General features: G+C 36.1%; 1 protein-coding gene and 1 long non-coding RNA gene across 2 annotated transcripts; one reads left to right on the forward strand and one right to left on the reverse strand.

Annotated features, from left to right (window-relative positions):
• Positions 1-1026: 1026 nt before the first annotated feature.
• Positions 1027-22908, reverse strand: LOC139960815 (uncharacterized). Its single transcript, XM_071959384.1, has 7 exons — positions 22749-22908; positions 19352-19876; positions 17652-17959; positions 6877-7065; positions 5470-5619; positions 4878-4981; positions 1027-2973 (listed from the first exon to the last, which is right to left on the reverse strand). The coding sequence occupies exons 1-7, from the start codon at positions 22793-22795 to the stop codon at positions 2899-2901; spliced, it is 1398 nt and encodes a 465-aa protein (XP_071815485.1). The 5' UTR covers positions 22796-22908; the 3' UTR covers positions 1027-2898.
• LOC139960816 (uncharacterized) lies at positions 7072-16175 on the forward strand. The gene is made up of 2 exons (XR_011790603.1): positions 7072-15150; positions 15289-16175. It is a non-coding gene; the product is annotated as an uncharacterized lncRNA (long non-coding RNA).
• Positions 22909-23242: the final 334 nt, after the last annotated feature.

The following is a 23242-nucleotide window of genomic DNA, read 5'->3' on the forward strand; positions in this document are numbered from 1 at the left end:
TCATTTATCCACAGAGGAAAATAATATTTCTATAAAAAGGTTGGATTTTGTGGAAATTCTAACTTCAGAGATTATTGACAACTAAGCAAACACTCCAAACGCGACAGGTTTCAAGCATTAAAAAGAACGATTATAGTAGCCTAAGTAAAACCTTTTCAAGAACATCTCTCCACGTGAAATCATAGACTAACTACATGTGATTTCACTTTTTGGAATATTGGAGCTAGGTTTCATCCAGCCCAAGTAAGTTACATATAATCAATTTTATCTCCGGTAAGGGTATAAGATATTGAAATGGTATTTTCAAGTGTGGAATGTTTTTTTCTTCAATTTAAGTTTGACACATTCTTCCACCAGTATTATTCCATTTAATGATATTGCAAAAGTTTATATGCCAAACAAAGTTTGCTGGTACTGTATGCTGGTAACCTGAAAGGCTAACTTTGACATATTTCAGTTTTGGATACCATGTACTAAGACAGGTTAAATACTTTACATGATATGCTGGTAACATGAAAGGCTAACTTTTCCGGATTTCAATTTCGGGTACCATGTACCCCCAGACAGTTGAAATAGTTTACATGGCAAGCTGGCTACAAGAAAGACTAAACTTCCAGGCTTTCAGTTTGGGGTGCCAGGTGAAATATTTACCTGGATTAGAAGACCATAATAATTTAGTATGAAAGGCAAAGGGTAGATTATTTAGGACATGAGATTGGCAACCCTGATTTTGATTGTGTTCGCCAAGCTCGTTGAAATAAAACAAATCTAAGACCAACCTTTGTGCACTGGCAGATCATATGTTACACTGAAGGGGCATAAGTTGTATACAAGGGGGATGTCAATTCCAATAATATGGAATGGAATTGGTGTTTAGGAATGAGTCTTTCAACCCCCCCCCCCACCGTCCCTCTCCCGCATCAATCAATCTCTCCGTGACTGAAATCCTGGTTGAACTCAAATTGGAACCACCTTCTATGATCTAAATTTGGACCTTATGAGAGCACAACAAGAATAAGATGAAAATATTCTTACTATCTTGCAATATATTCTCGAAGGATACTTAAAGAGGCAGTTTTACTACGCAACAAATTGCTAAACAGCTACAGTATTGCAAATATCTGCTTCTGTTAAGTAAGATTAAAACTGTAATACAAATATCATATGAAATGATTTTAAAGCATGCAGTTAATTGTAAGCCTTAGGTAACGACAGTTGATAAACATAACGTGACCTAATTGTCCACATGGCAACGGCAATTGAAAACCTTTTTACTTATTGAATATGTACCTGAATATCATTGCATTAATCAGGTATTAAAAACATGTTGACTTTGATTAAAATTTTACAGCTATTAAAATACATATCTGATTACTGGAACTATTACTTTGGCTATTTATAAACTCTGTTAACATTATTGGCGTTAAAAACTCTGATCTGGTGGAATTTTGACTAAATAACAAAGAAAAGTTTAGATAATATTAGTTAAGAACATGAGAACAATAAGATTAAGAACATGAGAACAATAGAACAATAGAACATGAAATTGTGATAAAACAGAAGATTAAGATCAAATGAACACTGATGCAAACACAAAGCAATGATCTTGATTATTTGTTATAAACACTGAGCAGTAGAGACAATGCGGCACGGTGTTATAGGACAATGAGATACATTGTAAAAGGACAATGGGACTCATTGTTATAGAACAATGAGATACATTGTTATAGGATAATGTGACACATTTTAATGACAATGAGATGTATTGTTATACAACAATGAGATGCATTGTTCTGGAATAATACTTGCAGAATCAACACAAGCTGCTGCCAAGTTTATTAAGTTCAGTCAGTGCTGTAACACTGTCAACTGCAATTGGTTTGCTTTTTCAAACCAATGAAGACTTAGGAGTGACACTTAGTATTCAGTATAATAAGTACAATGGCCATGGTTACTATGGTAACCTGATTTCAGCACACTACATGCAGACAATGTTATTGGTAAACGAGAGTCACCATCCATGTTGTGTAACTTGTGATTAGTTAATTGTGAAACAATACCTACATAATTGTCCTAGTACTATATAAACATTACAGAGATCATTTGCTAGAATACTAAGACTGCTTGCCCACTCTTATTATTATTCGTGTTATAAAACGAAAGAGAAAAAAGCAACACTAACTAATGGCTGAAACAAAACCTGTTTGAATTACAAAAACATCTATAATATTTGCAAACCTGCATCATATAAATTCTATGAAAAGTTGAAGCCTTGATACCATCATCCTCTGATGGTCTTTAAGTGGAAACTTTATCTGAAAAGCCTTCTAATTTAAATACATTCTACTGATTTTATTTCTCAATAACGGTGCTCATGTAAACCTTTAAGTAATCCTCTGAATATGTAAGTGGTTGATTCATACTCAACTGTCTTCTAATTTAAGTACATTGATTATTTCTGGTGAGTGTTCCTGTAAGCTATTAATAAAATCCTCCGAAAATGCATTTAACTCTGAAATGCTTTCTAATTTCAACGCTGATTAATTCTGGGTGACAGTGCCTCTTGTAAGCCTTCAGAAAGTCCTCTGAAGAAGTAAATGGACACATGATTCTGCTTTGAATACTGCGTAATAGATATCTGTATAAATTTAATCTTCTGATGACATCATGTGTTAATGTCATCCTTGGATATAGTCTCTGAAAACATTTGTTCTGGACTGTAAGCAAAGTTTGCTTGAATTATTTCTGTATAAAATTTAAATATGATAATACGATACCTTTCGGATTTCACATCATCCTCTTAAGTGCTTTGCAGGAAGAAAACTCTTGAAAAAGTTAAGTCAAATCGTGGAATCGTTTCTACAAAAATTGAAGCATGCTTGGTAGAAACTTTCAATCCTAAATTCCTAACTCCTTCCAATTTTCTTTTAGCCAGTCGTGGTACTTGTTCAACATATGGTCCGTTGGTTTAACCTGTGAAACAAAAGAAATTGTATGAGATGGTTAAAGTGCATTTATTGGGTAAAACAACATAATTACAGAGTGCTGTTCTTTTCATGTTGTCACCTTATCTAAATTCCATGCTTAATTATAATAATCAGATGGGATATTGATGTAGTAAGCAGAGAGTTTTATGAACTTCTAATGTAGGTTTATGATATGTAGGTTATTTGTAGGTTTACTTCATATGTACAGTAGGTTTATTTCTTTAAAAGAGCTTTCCAGGTAAGGCAGGGCAACTTTCAACATTGTCCTGAGCACTCACAAAAAAAAATTCACCTTTTCAAGACGGAACACTTGACTTAATAATTATAGCAGTGAAAATTCCTCCACTTTGGTCGACCTTTGAACCTGATATCACCACTGCCAAACAGCTATTTTATTCTGTGTGACATTTGTGTTGAATTTGTACTCCTCTATTCAACACTATTTATATCATAACAATTGTAAAAGATTTCAAAGATATAGCAAATAAGTTTGACAGTAACATATGCAGGATTATGATTGGCTGAGCATAAAACACAATTTTTATATTCAAAACTTTTGAACTGAACGGAAAAACTCTATACTTTGGCACTTCTTCTTTACATTTTCGCAGTGGATGAAACATATAATTTGCATATTTACCTGTCGCCACTCATTGACACAAAATATTCTGTAGGAATCATGGCCTAATTTGCATATTTACTTGTCTGCACTCATAGACACAAAATATTCTGTAGGAATCATTGCCTAATTTGCATATTTACTTGTCTCCACTCATAGACACAAAATATTCTGTAGGAATCATTGCCTAATTTGCATATTTACCTGTCGCCACTCATTGACACAAAATATTCTGTAGGAATCATGGCCTAATTTGCATATTTACTTGTCTGCACTCATAGACACAAAATATTCTGTAGGAATCATTGCCTAATTTGCATATTTACTTGTCTCCACTCTAGACACAAAATATTCTGTAGGAATCATTGCCTAATTTGCATATTTACTTGTCTCCACTCATAGACACAAAATATTCTGTAGGAATCATTGCCTAATTTGCATATTTACTTGTCTCCACTCATATACACAAAATATTCTGTAGGAATCATTGCCTAATTTGTGTATTTACCTGTCTCCACTCATAGACACAAAATATTCTGTAGCTAATTTGCATATTTACCTGTCTCCACTCATTGACACAGAATATTCTGTAGGAATCATGGCCTTATTTGTGTATTTACTTGTCTCCACTCATAGACACAAAATATTCTGTAGGAATCATTGCCTAATTTGCATATTTACTTGTCTCCACTCATAGACACAAAATATTCTGTAGGAATCATGGCCTAATTTGCATATTTACTTGTCTCCACTCATTGACACAAAATATTCTGTAGGAATCATGGCCTAATTTGTGTATTTACTTGTCTCCACTCATAGACACAAAATATTCTGTAGGAATCATTGCCTAATTTGCATATTTACTTGTCTCCACTCATAGACACAAAATATTCTGTAGGAATCATTGCCTAATTTGTGTATTTACCTGTCTCCACTCATAGACACAAAATATTCTGTAGCTAATTTGCATATTTACCTGTCTCCACTCATTGACACAGAATATTCTGTAGGAATCATGGCCTTATTTGTGTATTTACTTGTCTCCACTCATAGACACAAAATATTCTGTAGGAATCATTGCCTAATTTGCATATTTACTTGTCTCCACTCATAGACACAAAATATTCTGTAGGAATCATGGCCTAATTTGCATATTTACTTGTCTCCACTCATTGACACAAAATATTCTGTAGGAATCATGGCCTAATTTGTGTATTTACTTGTCTCCACTCATAGACACAAAATATTCTGTAGCTAATTTGCGTATTTACCTGTCTCCACTCATTGACACAGAATATTCTGTAGGAATCGTTGCCATATTTCCCAATCCCAAACAGTTCTTCTGGATATTTCCAATCTTTTGTCAAAAACTCATCTGTAATAAAAAGGAATAAGATCGATGTATTCTACATTTCAACAGATCTAACAATAATGAAATCATTTGAAATCATTTGGTATATAACTTGCAAGGGTTCAACCCACAAGTCCTCCTCTAAGCCTAGTGAAGCTCGATTTCAGAGAAGATTGGGGTAGTTTTACGCATACCTGATTGATCACTAGAGGAAGCGTTTTATACTGTGCACCCACTCCAGCCCTGATTTGAGACGCTCAGATCTGTAGAGGCTGTTGTACTGTTTTGTCCAGCATAGGACTACTGATGTAGGTTCCTATCAATTCTTGATCAGACAAACCTTCAGGTGAGCTAATGTCTCCATTTAACAACTTTATATGAGTTAAGTTATTAAGTAACTTTATGCTTCTTAATGACATTCTAGGAAATAAAGAGTAAATCATGCTTAGAAAATCAAAAAGAGAAAGAAAAGGAGTAAAATATCTAGCAATGAGAACATAAAGTATCTCTACCTGAAAATCTGATCATCATTTTAGCTCTTTTCTCGTGAAGTCCTAATGTCCAGATCATGTCTGCAATTGGCTTCCAGTCTGCTTTCTGTGTGACCTCGGGGGAAGGGTACTTGTCAAGGAACTGCCACAGGATAGGAATCGCTTTCACACCTGATATTAAAATAATAATAGTAATCAGCAGTTATTTTTACGACGCTTAATGTGGGAGAAACCCGCAAGGGCTTATGGAATTACAACTCACATGTCGGGTGGCTTTCAATTCAACATTTTTAGCTCAAATTTGGAATCTTTTCAATTTAGAAAGTCATTCAGATGGGAAAACCGTAGATTTCTCATGGATTAAAAATCCACCTTACTATGACCCGGCCGGGTATCAACCCGGAACCTCCCGATTGCTAAGCCTCATTGCTTCAAATGCCACCGCCTTTATCCACTCGGCCACATCACCGGTAACAACGGAAACTTAGAACAAGTTATATGCAATAGCAAGACATCACATATGGTTTAATGAGTTAAAACACTAAGCTAGCATATGAAGCACTCAAGGCACATGCCAAACTACAGTATCCTACTACACTACTTTCACTAGTGATCAAGACCCATGCAGTTCCAACCAGCTATGGGCCTTAACTATCTCATCCCTATCTATGAAATGTTTATGGGAATGAGATCTTGTAGTCAATTGGCTAGTTGCAGCCTATTAGTGCTCATTCGGTATCCATAGCAACGATTACCATGGAAATGCATGATGTGGAAAATTGACAAGTGAGGGTTCTATTTTGGGGTCAGGTGACTTAACTTGTCCATTTGTGTGTGTGCATGAGTGGTTAAAAATAGTGTGTCACTAACACCTCCCAATGGACTTGAAACTTGGTTGGTATTTGCCTGGGTGTGGGATGAACTACATCTGTGACATATGACATCATAGTTCAAAGGTCCAATAACCTCAAGACCCAGCATTTTGGTTGTGATGTGATGCCAAAATGGCAAACTTGATGAGACCATCAGACATGTTACTTAACAAAAACTGGCTGAAAGCATCATGCCCATACAGGAAGTGAAATCTGTTTGACTAATGTTTGAATGAAATGTTTACAGCCTATTCATTAATGTAAAATGTAAAAAGGTCAATAGGTCAGTGAGTTGAAGGACACTGGGTGTATCATGATCACCGGACCTTCAGAGTGATTACATCACAGTGGTCTTGTGCCCAAAATTTAGGATGAAATCTGCGTATGTATATTTGTTTGATATTTCAAACTTTTTATTTTGAGCTATATTCTTTTATCCTTAATACTTGTTTTGCAAACCAGTAAATTTTTAGACATTCAAAGCTTCTATGAGTAAAGAAATAATTCATATAAGACAGCGCTATTTCAGTCCCCTGTTTCAAGTTAATGCACTCACCTGTTGTTTTGTTCAAAAATATGGTGGCCACAAGCAACTTCCAAGGATCATGAAATAAGTTCTCTTGAACCAAATTGTACGGTGACTTTGGTGGGGTCCACTTTTCTCCTTTGACTTTGGATTGTAAACTGGAGGGTGTCGTCTTGAAATAAGGGCTTGTCCTTCCTCTGGATCTCAATGTTCTGGTTACTGAAATAAGACAAAACAATGTCAAATTAATATAAATATCCAACAAAGCTCAAGCCAAATTTATTAGCACTGCAACAGTAGCCCATACAAGCAGTACAGTAGATTCTGATCTTTTGAATGCCTCATACAAGGAGTGTCAGCTCAGTGGTTAACGCCAGTGCCTTCAAATCATAAGCTCCCCAGTTGGAGTCACTCCAAGATTAATGTATGTCGTCCAGTTACAGAGTTGTTGACAATTGACAATTCATAATCATAGATGTTAAATATGAATCTAAGAGACTGACTTCGGTCAGCTTGCGGCTTTGATAAGCCAATGAGGCTTCTTCGCGAGTTCCTGCTTGCAGGAAGATCTAAAATACATACATTTACCAAAGATGTACAAAATACATGGCAAATTTGGTTGTTTTTTCATAGATCCCATACCCATTTAGGGTGCTCACAGCTGCATCCGCATACATGCACAAGTAAACTGGTCAAGAAACCTGATGTGTTGCAGTAGAAGTTTGAAATATTTTGTATTTAGCTTTGTGGTAATTAACATATATATACATAATTTATCTCTACAAGTAGAACAGTTGAAGAAGTGTTATATGAAGTTTTATACAAATTACCAACCACACTCACATACCATGAGTTCAATTGCATCATTCTGATACAGTGGCATTTAAACTCCATCCCTCTCCCCCCCCCCCCCACTTCCCCTTACCACCCTACAGTGTCTTATCCCAAGTCTCAGGAGTCAGGAGTATTAAAGGGACAGGCACAACATTAATTTTAGTATCTTGTAGACCAATACAAAGTATTCTGCTATCAGTACAGGTTGCATTTCTACACCACCTTTAAGTTTGGCATTTAAACACCTGAGGCCTATTAATGAAATTGGCAGAATTGTCTAACACACACAGACCATGTCAGTACCTCAGTAATGTAACACATGTATGTAACATAAAACTCACTGGGTACACATACGGCTTGCACGTTATTAACAAGTAATAAGGTACACCAGGACCAATGGAATTGAATGCCATCCAAGGATGATGTGTTGCTCATAAGAAATTGTTTGGATGAGCAACAAGAATTTATAAAACAATGAATTATCATTGACATGCATTAAAGGAGCCTTCCAGAGTTCTAGCGTATCATAACGGTGACTGCCTCATAAACCGCAACTCGTCTGAGTTGGTGATAGTCTACTTTGATGTCTGCATCAGTATTAAAACTCTTACAAATGAGATCTCTTTAAACTCAATTGTAATCTCACTATATATAAATAATTCCATTGTATAAAAGTTGCTAACTGTGCAACTTCATCAAAATGGCACACTGCCAAAAGCCAGAGGATGGAATACCTTATGAACCAGTGTTATCACCCTATACAGCAGACTTTCTGAATAGGTGAACCACAGGGTCAAATCCATCCTGCTAAAAGGACTTCCATCTGAACCCACCCAAGAATAAGCCCATAATCTTGCACTTAAATCATATGCGGGCCCGTCAGGAATTGTAAGCTTGAGCAACATACTAGCCTATGTTGCTCAATTTAGATGTAGAGAGATGTTGGTTCACTTTGTACTTTTGCTCCATCATATGCTTTTCTCTGGTTCTCGTAGAAATCTATCGAAAACCCCTGCAGTAACTGTAGTACATACAGCACCAGTTCTAACAATAATCATAGATATGTCTGGAAAACATACCGCATTAATTCCAGTCATAGAAATCATCCTATTGCCTTGGTTAAACTGGTACCGCTTTTCTCATAGTGAAAGTTTTCAGCTCATCAAACAGCTCTGAAAGCCCCTCCCCCCCCCACCTCCACTTCCTGTCACCTTCCCCAAAGAAATTTACAAAAAGACTTTACAAATGAATTGCCAAAGTCTACATATGTCAATATCATCATCATCCTTTATTCAACAATGACCGATTCCGGTAGAAAATTTCTACAGCATAAACTGACTCTTACAGAATAATTCATTACAGTTTTCTCTTTTGGCAGACTATTGAACTAATCCAGCACAAAATAACTCACAGATTGTGGAGTAGTGGACTTCAATGATTTCTTAATGTTTATGGCAAAGAAATATATGAATAAAAATGAGATTGGTTCAATTCTTACAAAAGCAAAAGGACGTTCTTTCTAAATTGATTTTACATATTTCTCAAATTACATGAAACACAATGGGCCACAATGACAAGGATCTTTAGATTACACCTGTATTTTGAAGTTACTCTCATTTTACCGTAATGTGACATGGTTTTACCATACAAAGTGGCTTTAAAGGACCGATAACAGAGTACCCTTTAAACGTGACACAACCTAGTTTACCACCCTTGTAACAGGAATGGTGACGTTATATACATATTCAACACAAGTTTGTCATTATTAAGTAAAGCATTACATGTTTAATTTGTGGGAAACACATGATTCATTATTGGATGTAACCCTTACAGACTATTGTTAATGAACAATAGTCCAGTGGTTATAGCCACACATCTCTTATTAAGTTTCAGGGGCATCTAGCCACGCCCAAACTCAACAATAGTCCAGTGGTTATAGCCAAACATCTCATATTAAGTTTGAGGGGTATCTAGCCACGCCCAAACTCAACAATAGTCCAGTGGTTATAGCCATAAATCTCTTATTAAGTTTGAGGGGTATCTAGCCACGCCCAAACTCAACAATAGTCCAATGGTTATAGCCATAAATCTCTTATTAAGTTTGAGGGGTATCTAGCCACGCCCAAACTCAACAATAGTCCAATGGTTATAGCCATACATCTCTTATTAAGTTTGAGGGTTATCTAGCCACGCCCAAACTCAACAATAGTCCAATGGTTATAGCCATACATCTCTTATTAAGTTTGAGGGGTATCTAGCCACGCCCAAACTCAACAATAGTCCAATGGTTATAGCCATACATCTCTTATTAAGTTTGAGGGGTATCTAGCCACGCCCAAACTCAACAATAGTCCAATGGTTATAGCCATACATCTCTTATTAAGTTTGAGGGGTATCTAGCCACACCCAAACTCAACAGAAGGCGCTCTCATATCAGTCCTATCTACAGTAGTTCTGCGATACAGGACAAGTTGCAGTCTCTACCTGCAGATCATATTAAACAGTACCGTGACTTGATCACAGGTAGTATTTACAACTTACTTCAAACTTATTAAAGAAAGAATCTTTTTAAATATATTTTGAAGTTTTCAAGACAAACTCATTGTTTCATGCACCTTAACTAGTGTCTGCATTTGGCCCCCTCACAAGTGGAACTATGAACTAGTCAATCAACTAGTGCATCTGTATTCAAGTTGATGCTATGAGTTTGCAACCTTGTGCGCACTTTCACACAATCGTGTTACTTTCATATAGAGATCTGTGTGCACTATAGAACATGTGTTAATAGGACGTTTCTTTGATATAGAGATCTGTTAAACTATAGAACATGTGTTCATAGGACTGATATGACAGTACTTTCTGTAGAAACACTGGAGAACCACCATTTTGTGCGAATAAAACATGATACAAATTTACAACGGAAAACAAAAATACAGTTATCAACAGTTTGTAAACTATCACTACAAATGATAGATTTATGTTGTCCAACAACACAATGTTGAGCAATGTACTTGAAAAGTTTTGCAAGTGTTTGCTTTGCAAAAGTTCCAGTACGGTCTGATGTAAATAATACTTTTAAATATCATTCTCAAACATCAGCGTAATGCCACTGGAAATAAAAATGGAGGATATCACATAGATCTTGCTATTCACTTGAGACAATAAATTGCACATGTTCTACTAAGAAAAGACCACAGAGAAAAGCAGGAAATTAATTCTCTCACTGAAAATAAAGTTGACAAAGGGAATATTTCCAATTCTATTCTCTGAATACAGTTTATTATTTCTCTTCAATATTCAGAACGGGTTGTATCTCCAGAATTAGAACCATAAATAAATGCCTTAATTCAACAAATAGTATACTTTCATATTTGTACATTAAAATGAAAATGCATGTTATAATAATAAGTACAAGCAAGGTATAGGAGCAAACTAGAGCAACTAAATTAACAAAATAATGCGCAAAGGTTATACAGTCAGCAAACTTCAATCCATGTCAATTTAATTTATAATCTTACGTTGATTCTTTTTACTAGAAGGTAAAAAGGAGCAGACATAAATGGATACAAAAACAATTAAGAATGAGCTTGACCGCATGGCTTGATTGCCAGATGAAATAATATAAATCAAAACCCTGAAATAACCACCCCCCCCACCCTCACCATCACCTCAAAAAAAAACCAAAAAACAAGCATACCTAAACAAACCCCCACAAATCAGGAAATTTCATTTGTACAAGTCAAAGAAAGCCAATACAAGATTTTTACAGCAAAATTTACAAGAAAAGTTACTTCCACAGACCCCCCCCCCCGCCATCTATTACTTACACAAACTGTTCACGTAAATTGTTGATTAAATCTGATAGATTTTCACATGCTGATTATAATAAGTAAACAAATATTTTTTTTTCAGGCTGAAGAATTTTATGACATCCAACACGCAGTTTCCGAAAAAAATCAGGCATACAGAATATAACAATTATCTTTTTGCTGTTAAAATCTGGCAACTTTGGCTGTAAATGACAATCCAAAGCAACAATACACCCTGCAAACTCTCTTGGCAAATATCTTAGTGGATTGTACCCGGACAAAACCAAAGATTTGACTGCAGTTAACATTGATTTTTCCTCTCTAATTTTTGATGTATTGATGTTGTCCATGAAAGGTTGAAGATATGAGTCTTCCTGTAAGGGCAAACTTATGCTGACATCAGTACTTCAATTTCCTGTATTGGTTACTCTAATCCAACAGCGACTCTTAAGGCTGATCATATCTTGAATGTATCCTTAACAACATAAAAGAGGTTCCTTTAAATCCAACAATTGTCTGTTTCTGTATCGGACGTACTGGTCTATAAAACCAAAGTCTAACCAGCCAATTCTAGCCAAAATAGGACAAATTTCTTAGGTGGATCAACTTTAATGTCAATACTGAGTAACGCTTGGTTACGATTGGAACCATTGCCAGATGCAATAAGAAAAGTTCCTAAAAGCTGTATTTTGCCTTGGGTTAAAATATGGGCACAATTTTGTCCATGCCATGTGATGTTTTTACATATATGAATCAATCTCAATCTTAGAATAAACAAATGTTTTGCTGCTGCTTGTCAAAGAAGATTCAAGTGTATAACCTGACAATACAGAACATTTTTTGTCCCAAAACATTTAATTAAAATGGCTTGAATTTGTTCACAGTTTAAGTTTATGACTACTTTCATTGTTGCAGATCGCATGTTTTGTTGGGGGGACTACAGCAAAAATACTGGTTCTCTGTACCTAGGCTTATCTTTTGCAGTTTAATATACTACAACTAGATTGTGATCAATGCTAACACCAAATACAGCTTTAGAGAATTTTTACCAGCAAAAAACTGTTGAAATATGACAGCCTCCTGCAGAGATAAGTTGAAAGCTTTCACAGGATCTGTTACATTAATATATGAAGTGACCTAAGTGACGAGTCACACTGTTGCCTTTTTATAATTCCCAAGCGAGAATTTCAACTTAACGATTAAACAAAACTAAACAAATAAACACAATTTGGACATTCCAACAGTATTTTTAACTAGGAAGACTACTATATTAAACAAGCAACAGTCTAACATGCTGAAACAAAGTAATGGGTTTGTTTCTCTTGCTTTTTTCAAATCATCAAAAGAGTCTTTTTTTTTGCCTTCCAAACTCTAATAACATTAATTTTTTGAAGGATTTGGACTTGGAATGTAATTTGTAAAAGTGCAATTTTACTGATATTTTTTCTGTATTTAAAAGCAATACAGTATCATCACAGCCAAATCATTCTAATCAAAAATGAATATTCATAGATCTAGCTATTTCCAAGTATCCATGATTAAGTCCAATTTTGCTTGTCCTAGTTTGACAAAACACCATGATTTACATAGATTATGTTTCTCTTGTGAAAGATGCCAAGTACAAAAATGAGTATTGAAGAATCAAACATGAATTGGTCCAAACTCTATACTCTGTAAGTATGTTCACTTCTTAATTAAGATAAGAAACCCTAAAAATATATTATAATGTCCTACAAGGTCAAGTGGTTCGTTTTCTTTTCTTCCAAACATATTAAATAAAAGATAATTTTTTTTGGCAATTAAGGCTTTTTAACAGAATCAGCTAGGTCAATGTGGCAAAAACTAAGAGATTTACTCTTAAAGAGATCATGATAGTAAAGAAAAAAACAAAGAGGTACATTAGAAATATGACAATGTGAACCAGAAGAGTCAACTGATTATGGCCAGTAGCATATTAAGGCCAATCATTGTACATTTATTTTCTCTGTTTGTACAGTTAATGTTGTCCTAATATTGTTTCATTACCGGTGTTAACATTCGTTTATACCAGTCATCCCCCATATTCCAGATTACTAGAACACATGTGGTTAGAGCAGAACTTTCATACACGAGGGATTAGTCTTTTAGTTGGTGTGTTATTGCACATAACATATCTTTCATCTTATTTTGTATTTTAATAACACCCACCACATACCATGGAGAGTAAACATCTGTTCTTGAAATCTGTGGCCCAAATTCCTTCCAACAATGGCTGTTTGTGCTAATAATTCGCACAGACACCCAAAATGAACCTAACCAAATAGGTATCAGTAAATATGGTAAAAAGCACATGCATTGCTAGGATAGGAGAACCACTTGTGTGCTGTCAAGCGAGAAGTAATAAGAACCCCCAGGTGACCTCTGACTCTTGTACAGCATACCAAAGCGAACTAGCAACCACTGTTGTAGAAGAGTGACTTTTATCAATCAAGGAGAAGCCATTATTCTGAATGGACTTCAAACAGCAAACAAACAGTTTTCAGTACAAGCATAAACTGCATACTGACCTTCTTCTTTCCTGTTTAAATATTTCTTCTTCTAAATATTTTAACCATTTCTTGTTAGGAAATGAAAACCTGCCAAATCCCATGTGAACAATCCTCCATTTCACAGTGTTTGGGTCGTTCTTTAAAGGTAAAGATTCACAGAGAAACATAACAGTAGGTCTTTACAGTGGTAATACATGAGTGGGGTATTGCAATCTATTGCCAAGAAAATCACAATTAATAAACCCAATTTGTGTATTAAAGAAACCCACAAATGGTACTGTATCTTCTCTATACTATTGAAAATGCATTAAATAGCTTTGATTTGAAGAGTGGAAAGTTGTTTATACTACAAAAGTCACAAAGACTTGTGATTGCCAGTTTGGCATTTAACTAAAAAACTTGTGAGCATCAGTTTGGCGTTTAACTAAACCTGGCGACTCCCTGGGATTACCATCAATAAATCATTTAACCTTTCTAACATTTCAAATTTGTGTATCTTGTACTAATACCTGATAATGTCAGACAACATTAACCTGCTAAGAAAGTAACTTTCACCTGTTGCTACTCTGCGATGCTTTAAATCTAGTAGATGCCAAGATGATTTTTAATGATGCTTTGGTGTCACCATTATTGTAGGTGTGACAAAAGTAAAATGTTTCCTATACATTTGATTAGTCCAGGCAATAGAACCAACCATGTATGTTTATAGTAATAAAGCCAGTCATCTTGTTTTGCATTTACAGACGAGTTAAATACCCTGAGATTGCTACTGAGATTTTCATAGTTTTAACCCCCAAACCAGCGTAAACTTCACAAGGGACACATCAGAGAGGAGAAACCCTGGTGGGCCTGTGAGATGCTGGTACCTTTAAACATTTTGCTGGGTACCAGAATAAACTAACATTCCCTGATCGCCAATGCCCCTTTTAGTTAGATTCCCTCATTGGCAATGCCCTCTTTTTGTTAGATTCCCCCAATGGCAATGCCCTCTCTGTTAGGTTCATTCATTGGCAATGCCCTCTTTTTGTTAGATTCCATCATTGGCAATGCCCTCTTTTTGTTATCTGATTCCCTCATTGGCAATGTCCTCTTTTTGTTAGATTCCCTCAATGGCAATGTCCTCTCTTTGTTAGGTTCATTCATTGGCAATGCCCTCTTTTTGTTAGATTCCATCATTGGCAATGCCCTCTTTTTGTTATCTGATTCCCTCATTGGCAATGTCCTCTTTTTGTTATCTGATTCCCTCATTGGCAATGCCCTCTCTTTGTTAGATTCTCTCGTTGGGGACAATGCCCTCTTTTTCAGTGAGATGACTGCATGTGATGCGAGACAATGCGTGACTTATCTGGTTAGAAATCATCCCAAATCCTGCAAATCAAAAACTTGTATTTTGCTAATACATCTATCTACTACCAAGTTTGAGAACAAGGCAATCAAATATTCAAACTTTTTCTGAAAAATCAAGCAATTCTCCAGTCTAAGGCACTGATATTTGGATAAATATGGAATTTGGATAGAAAGAAGAAGAAACTGTATATCATGATTGGTTTCGTCTTCAATTCTTAGAGAGATTTGTATCATCAATTCTATACACAGCAAAGAATATTAACACTAGATAACATTCTAGAAAATATCTTCAAAATAATGCAAATCATTTGCTTGTCACCAGCCAAGGAATTGCTAGGAAATTTTTAAATTTATTATCATTTTTAAATTATATTTTTAATGCTACAGTCTCACTAAAATATGTAACTATTTTCTTGTTCTTAAATGTAATTAAAGTGGCACACACACCAACAAAAAGGAAAGAATGGATGATTAAATGATGAAAATATGACTAGATTTGACAAATGTTAATCTAACAGTTTTAAGATGGTCTAACTTGATTTCATTTTTGCACCTTTTCATGTTCCTAACATTAGACGGGTGGTGTGAAAAGTTGGCTGCAATTTCTAGTTTACTAAGTTTAGGTTCACTAATGAGGTAACAAAGAGTTATTCACTACTTTATGTGGATGTTTCATAACACAAATACTTTACAATTTGTTACCTAGCGTTCTGATAGTTATGTGCATTCATATAAATAAACTTGGTGTCTGGGTAACCTCAAAAAAGTTATCCACAGTAAAGAATTTCATTTCAAAAACTGCTTAAAAAAACAAATAAAACCAAGCCAAGTCTGGGTGAGGTGACTGTTTTGTCTAGGGTGCAGTATGTACATGCTATCCTCTGGTAACCCTGTATTAAATCTTTTTGTCACCAACTGCTAACAAAAGAGTCCTCTTAATTAGATCCAGTCATGGATGAAGTTTGGAAATGATGAAAGACCTTTTCAGACTTATCGATCCAACAGTTTAAATACAAAAATAACAATGATCCTATCACCAAACCTTGTGTGAGACACACAGTAAGTATTAACCTAGCCTCCTGCCTAGGAGATATATACTTGATTCAAGCATCCAGTCTGAACCACCTTTTGGGCCATTGAGTTTGATTTATATACAGGAATGATATGATACACAACGACAACAACGCAGTCCAGTAAAATCGACAACGTTACAACAGTTACCATTGGCAACAAAGTGGACAAAGGTGTGGTTTGAAAGCTGTTTACGACAAAGAGAAAATGACAGGGTGTCCCATCTGGTGGTTTTCATTGTCATCCTCTGTGTTTCTGTCCACATTTCTTCTTCGATTTTACTGCAACCACGACAAGGAAAATTCCGCCGACCGGGTAAGTAGCCCACTAGACAAACCCTTGTAAAATCATTGATGTTCATTACACAATTAACTGTCATGTACAGTTAATATTTAGATGACTGGAACCAATTCATGAGGGGAAAATAAAACAAGCTGATTGCATTTCCCCCCCCCCCCCCCCTCCAAAGTCTTTAACATCACAGATTGCTCCAATATTTAATCACTCCCTGCTTGAAGATGAGTCTTAAGCTATACTAGGTCATTTTAAGAGGAAAAGGTTGCCATCTTGTAAATACCGGGATCTACGTACGACAAATGTCACCTTAAACTCTAATGGTACGACCTGTAATGCCGAGGAATGTGTTCTCTCTTTCAGATTAGGGATCATTTAAGGCACATGCGATTAGAATGAGGATGCCACCCCGAGCAGAGGGCTCAACATGCGGACCTGGTGAAAGTACTAGAACCAGAGGAGACACTCATGACCTAGTCGAGGAAATAACATCCTCCTGCAACTAGAGAAAGCAACTGAAAACTCTGATACCACCCTTCATAGATCCTCTGACACCAGTAATATAAGCAGATGTGACACTTTTAACGTGTCGTGTTCACATTTTTTTCTTTAGCCCTGACTGCCGCCATGTTTTTTTTAGTTTTTCAAATTATGAGCTACTGGTACAGTAGTTTGCAAATTTCAAAAACAGCAGGTATCGATCAAGCAATACTCCTCAACACCCTCTTTTGAGTTTATGCTCTCTACTACCGCATTATAGTTTGATCATCTCCTGTGTGTTATCAGTGAGCACTGTCAACATATCAGACCATCCCGCCATCAAAATCATCTTCTGATTCTGACTCGCTGCTGGTCATCTGCCTCTCCCCTGGTTTCAGGAAATTCATTTTCACAAGAAGTTTTTGAAAAGCTTGAGACCTACTGGCTTTATCCTTCTTGGAATCATCCGGTTGCAGCACCCTCCTCGGCCCCCTGGCTGCCGCCGGAGCTCGACTCTTTGGCACTTTGGTCTTTTTTCTCTTGGATTTCGCCTGCTCTGTCTTTTCTAACAACGGTCTTTTCATGGGCTTGGCTTTCTTTGCAGCAGGGGGGGTCTGTTTAGGTGTTCTTATTTTGGCGCCGGGAGATGTTTTGTATCGGAAACTGAAATCGTCGATCGTATAGTCCAGTTTAGCTTCCTCGATGTGCGCCATGAGCTCTGGCCGGGATCTGAACTTCTTCCCTTCGGGACTGTCGAGAGAAGAACAAAAAGGGATGGAACACAGATATTATTGAAAATTTGATCAAATAAAGCTGGCTGTGGTGTATCAAGTAGTGAGATGATGAGAAGGCAAAAAGGACTGTAGAGTAAAACTGCATCTTCTATTAACGTTGAAGGTGCAAGACTCTTTGACAGCCTTTGGGTGAACAGAAAGGAGACAAGATAAAACAAATATTAGTTTGGTCAAAAGAACTGCACTGCAATTTTTATATCCACAATAACTTAGTTAAAAGAGCTCACTGATGTTTGGTTAAGTGAACAACCAAAGTACAAAATACTAAACAACAAGAACCCAGCAGGCACTATGGTTCCTTGCTTTAATGGGATATTAAAGTGTTGTTTGTCATCGCCCAATATCATAATCTCTATGCCCACATGAACCAGCAATTAAGCAACAACTGTATTCCAAGTTTGGATACAATCTATGTCTTGAAAGGTTGTGGAGTTATGGCAATTTTGAAATTTTGGCCTCCCCCCCAAAAAATTGGGCACAATAAAATGTTGTGCCCAAATGGTCCCAAAAATATTGGGCTTCAGTTCACAAATCTGGGCCCAAAGAATGTGTCTCAAAATGCATATTTGCTGGAAATAAAATTTGCCCAGATGGCCTTCATGTACCAGCCATATCCAACAACTGCATACCAAGTTTGGCTATAATTCACCTTACGGTGGCAGAGTTATTGCAATGTAAAGATTTTTAAGTTTGGCCCCATAACCTTGTTAATATTTGTCAGGTCAGCTTCAAAAACAACATGGCACACCTTCTCACTATAATACATCTACACAGCAAGTACGACAAATATCCATCACAGACCCAAGTCAGTTTCAAGAGCTCACTGATGTTTGGTTTAAGTGAACAACCAAAGTACAAAATACTAAACAAAAATTGTAAAACAGTAACGACTACTTACAAAATCCATATAAATGAGCAAAGCTTTTACCACCATAGCATTTAAAGTCGAACGATAACAAAGACTAACAGATTCTCAATTTAGCAATAAAAAACATCAATTTCCATAAGGATAGACAAGGCAGCATGTTGAGGCTAATTAAGAAATAAAGAAAACAGGAAAGCCACAAAAGCAATACTGGAAAACAGAAAGGATTAAGAAAGACAAAACTTCAAACTGAAACAAAACTATGCCTTCACAGAGCTTACATACAAAACTATGCTTTCAAAATTCACAAAGCATATATACAAAACTATGCCTTCACAATTCACAAAGCATAAATACAAAACTATGCCTTTACAATTCACAAAGCATCAATACAAAACTATGCCTTCACAATTCACAAAGCATAAATACCAAACTATGCCTTCACAGAGCATAAATACAAAACTATGCCTTCACAGATCATACCTGAAAATATACACATCATATTTGCCTGCTGATTTCCCTGTCATTCTCTGGCTTATTTTTCGTTTCCAACCTTCTGGCACCCCTTCCGTATCCTCTATGGTCAGTGTCGGTTGCCTTGGGGTTGACACTTTGGCCTCACTGTTGTTACTCTTCTTATTGTTTTTATCGACATTCTCGTCATCGTTTTCTTCCAGGTCTTGGCCCGCTTTGTCATCAATTACAAGCTCATTATCAGACTCCAGCTCACTTTCCTCTGCCTCTTCTGCTTCCTCGGCAGTTTTGTCTTCACTCTGCTCATCTTTCTCTGTCTTTGAATTTAATTCCGAAGTTTCAACATCGGATTTCACCTGGTCGCTGTCGTCCGAAGATGAAGACATCTCGGTGCTATTATTGGCATTTTCATCGATAAGTTTTTTCTTGAAGTGTTTGGTCGTTGGAGAAGCATGACTTTCTGGAGGAGGACTCAATGGCTTAATTTTACAAATCGTGCTGCCGCAATTGTCGCTGGATTCAGATGAGACTGTTCTGTGAAGAAAGAATAACAATAACACAAGATAAACAGATATCTGTTATTGTCAGGGAAATGTTTCAAAACTCCAAATGATCTAATACTCCATATACTCAAAGTTAACTTTATTCACAATGAAATGAATGCAAAAAAAAAAAACAACAGGGAAATTTTCATTTGCCATTTTCAGTGTAATATACGCATTCACATTTTCCAGTACATCAATGAAGCAGAATGATGGATGCAGTTACTTGTTTGTTTACAAAAGTCTAATTAAGTTGTCATAAATGGAGAATTTGGGCTTTCATTTCTTGTTGTATTTCTAATTACGTTTAACTTTTTCTTAAATTTCTTCTTTTCACAATTTAGTAAATGATAGAGACTATAATTCAGTGGTCAACAACCTTTGTAGGACGCGACCCAGCCAATAGTTTGTGGGTTTCAGTCAATCAGTCATCTATCTGTCCCCTTTCCCCCCTCCCAGTTATAATCATATATAGTAAGACGGGGTAAAAAAAAAACGTTTCCTTAAAGTTTAACATAAAACTCGTTAGGTAGATGCTTAGGTAGATATTTTAGCATTGTCAGTTGACAAGTGGGAATACCTTCCTAAATAGCCATAATAAAAATTTCAATCACAATGAGTAAAGGAGAAATTCCAGAAAAGGGGTGGTTTTTTTTTACCCCGGCTGTTCGTCATTTTTGGGGTAAAAAAAAACCCTGCTGGGGTAAAAAAAGTCCACACTGTTAAAACAACATACTACCAAAGAAAATGTGCAAAACCACCAGAAATATTTTCAGCACACTTTAGAAAAGCTTTATTTGGGCATTTTCAATCAAGTTCTGCATGAATTAACCTATTGCCAAAGGATAAACTCCCGGAAACAAACCCCACCTTCCGAGACTAAGCAAGATTCTATCAAGACTGTTTAATACCCCCTAAAACATTATTGACCATGTTTTATGAGTTTTATTCTATATATTAGTATCACATCCAGCTGTGGGGTTGGGACTTAGGGTAGAGAAAAATTTAGGACTCTAAAAATAACAAGATAACCATATACAGCAGACATATATTGTGTTAGGCTATAACACTAGGCTAACATAGAAATAACTTAGGTTAAGAACAGGCAACAGTTAGTTATAAAAATGTAAATTATTATATTGGTAGAAATTAGAGGAGCATAGATGTACTCCCTGTGTCAATCATATAGCAATTCTAACATTCTGTGATAAATATAAACCATTTTGGGAGGAAATTAGGACTGGTCTTTTTTTACCCCAAACGGACACTAAACCCTGGGGTAAAAAAAAACCACGTCATTCGAGAAAACTGGCAGATCGTGCGGGTAATTACATTACTGATTCATGTAGGTACGCCTCTTGTTATCATAACCAAGAAACAAAAACCTCTATATCAGTTCTAATATTTTTGCAGGATAAAGTTAAAGGACAGTGTTCAGAACTTAAATATTTGCTATTTTTAGAGTATGGGAAAAATCGGCGCTAAAAGTATCGGTACGCCGATGGAAAAGAATAGTAACAATCAATAAAGTATGTCAGAATTGACTTGGGCACCATGGTTTTCACATACACCATACAAAAATGTGTTTCTATTTCTCACGACTTGTAGTTGGGGGGTGGTTTTTTTTTACCCCAACTACCCTGTGGTTTTTTTTTACCCCGTCTTACTATAATCATTATAATCCCACTTGGCTCTACTTCAAGGAATCAACATACAATCCTTTAGATTGACACACAGGGCCGACAGCGTCCAACTTATAACATGACCTTGACTGAAGTGACGATAACTTTACACAGGCCTTTCTTACTATGATTTCTGAAACGATCTTGCGGCTGATCGAAAAATCCTTTGCGCCCCTTAAAATTGGGTCGCAACCCATAAGTTGCGGACTGTCGGGATATTATTTCAAAGTTTAAATATCTATTGGTCGTTATTTTCTGTTTCAGTGCTCAATAGTTTAGACTTCGTATCGTACAATTATGCAAACACTCTTAAATATTGAGCAAATTTGAAGGATTATCAAATGTAATGAACGAGCACCGTTAAGTCATTGAATTCCTTCTCTTATACAAGTATATTGCATTATTGGGCTTCTTTGCTTTCTCCCCGTCTCCCTACCCCTATGATAGTATCTAACGATGTCTGATGTCATAATTCATATTACTCATATGAACAACTTTTATGGTCAGATTATCCATTAAATTTGCCAAGGTTTAAGATTAGCTAATGTCAGACTATATAGACAGCAATAAAAAGGTATAGGCTAGGCCTATATGAAATTAGAATCCTTAGGCCATAATAATGAAAATACACTCGTTTGACAAAAGTACTAAATAAGCCTTGGCAAAGTTACATTGGGGTTAATATTAATTAAGTCAGTTGAACTTCGCAAAGTTTTGGATTTGTGTCCGACGCTGACGTCTTGGATAAAACACATTGGTACTAGCAGTAGTACTAGTATAATCGCTGAGTGAATCCCTGACAAGCCATGTGTTTACTACATATAGGTTACACACATAGCGTAGGTTACTCATTCTTAGTCATAATACAGCTTGCTGCTTGGTCTATGCTTGCATTGGTAATGGTAGCGTAGTGAGTTAGGTTGCCTAGCGTTATGTAAAATGCATGCTTAGGTACAGAATAGGCTACACTTTGTACTGGAGAATCTTTACTTATGTCAGTACTGAAAGCTTATACAATAGTCCGAGCGCGCGAAATAATGGTAGTATGGAAAGGATGCAAGACTGAATTATATCACTGTATTTCATGGTTCTACAATATGTCAAGCGTTTTAGACTTAACCATCAGTGATGAATGATCTCGAGTGAGTGAGAACTCTTGTAATTTCATGTAAAAGCACTTACTCTGTTGGAACACTAACCACCTGGCTCATTTGCTCCGTTTCTGCCATTTCGCGAAGTTGCGTCTCATATTCTGATTGCTTGTTAGAATGCAGTTCATCTTGAAATTCAACATGCTGTTGCAGTTTGTTTAAAGCTGCAAATACCTAATTAGCGATACGACAGTCACGAATCACACATATTTACAATAACTTCTTTCGCGGAACAGAGAGATCATCAACATCAATTAATCTTAGAAGTATGTCGAATTAAGAAAAAAAAAGGGAATGCTCGATACCCTTAATATGTTTGATATTTTATTATTTTGTTTTGAATGCCAATGATGAACACTGTGGTAACCATGATTGTAGACAGTCCATGAAGTTGCAGGTCTCATCCCAAAACTTGGCTAAAAAAGGACTGCAAGTAAATTATGTAATCACTTTGAAGGTACATCGCCATACACCTAAAAAGGGATAGTGGGGCAGGGACGTACATTAGCGATTTTGCAGAGATAT

Source organism: Apostichopus japonicus, chromosome 20 (genome assembly GCF_037975245.1).
Source record: "Apostichopus japonicus isolate 1M-3 chromosome 20, ASM3797524v1, whole genome shotgun sequence".
In the NCBI taxonomy this organism is placed as follows: Eukaryota; Metazoa; Echinodermata; class Holothuroidea; order Aspidochirotida; family Stichopodidae; genus Apostichopus; species Apostichopus japonicus.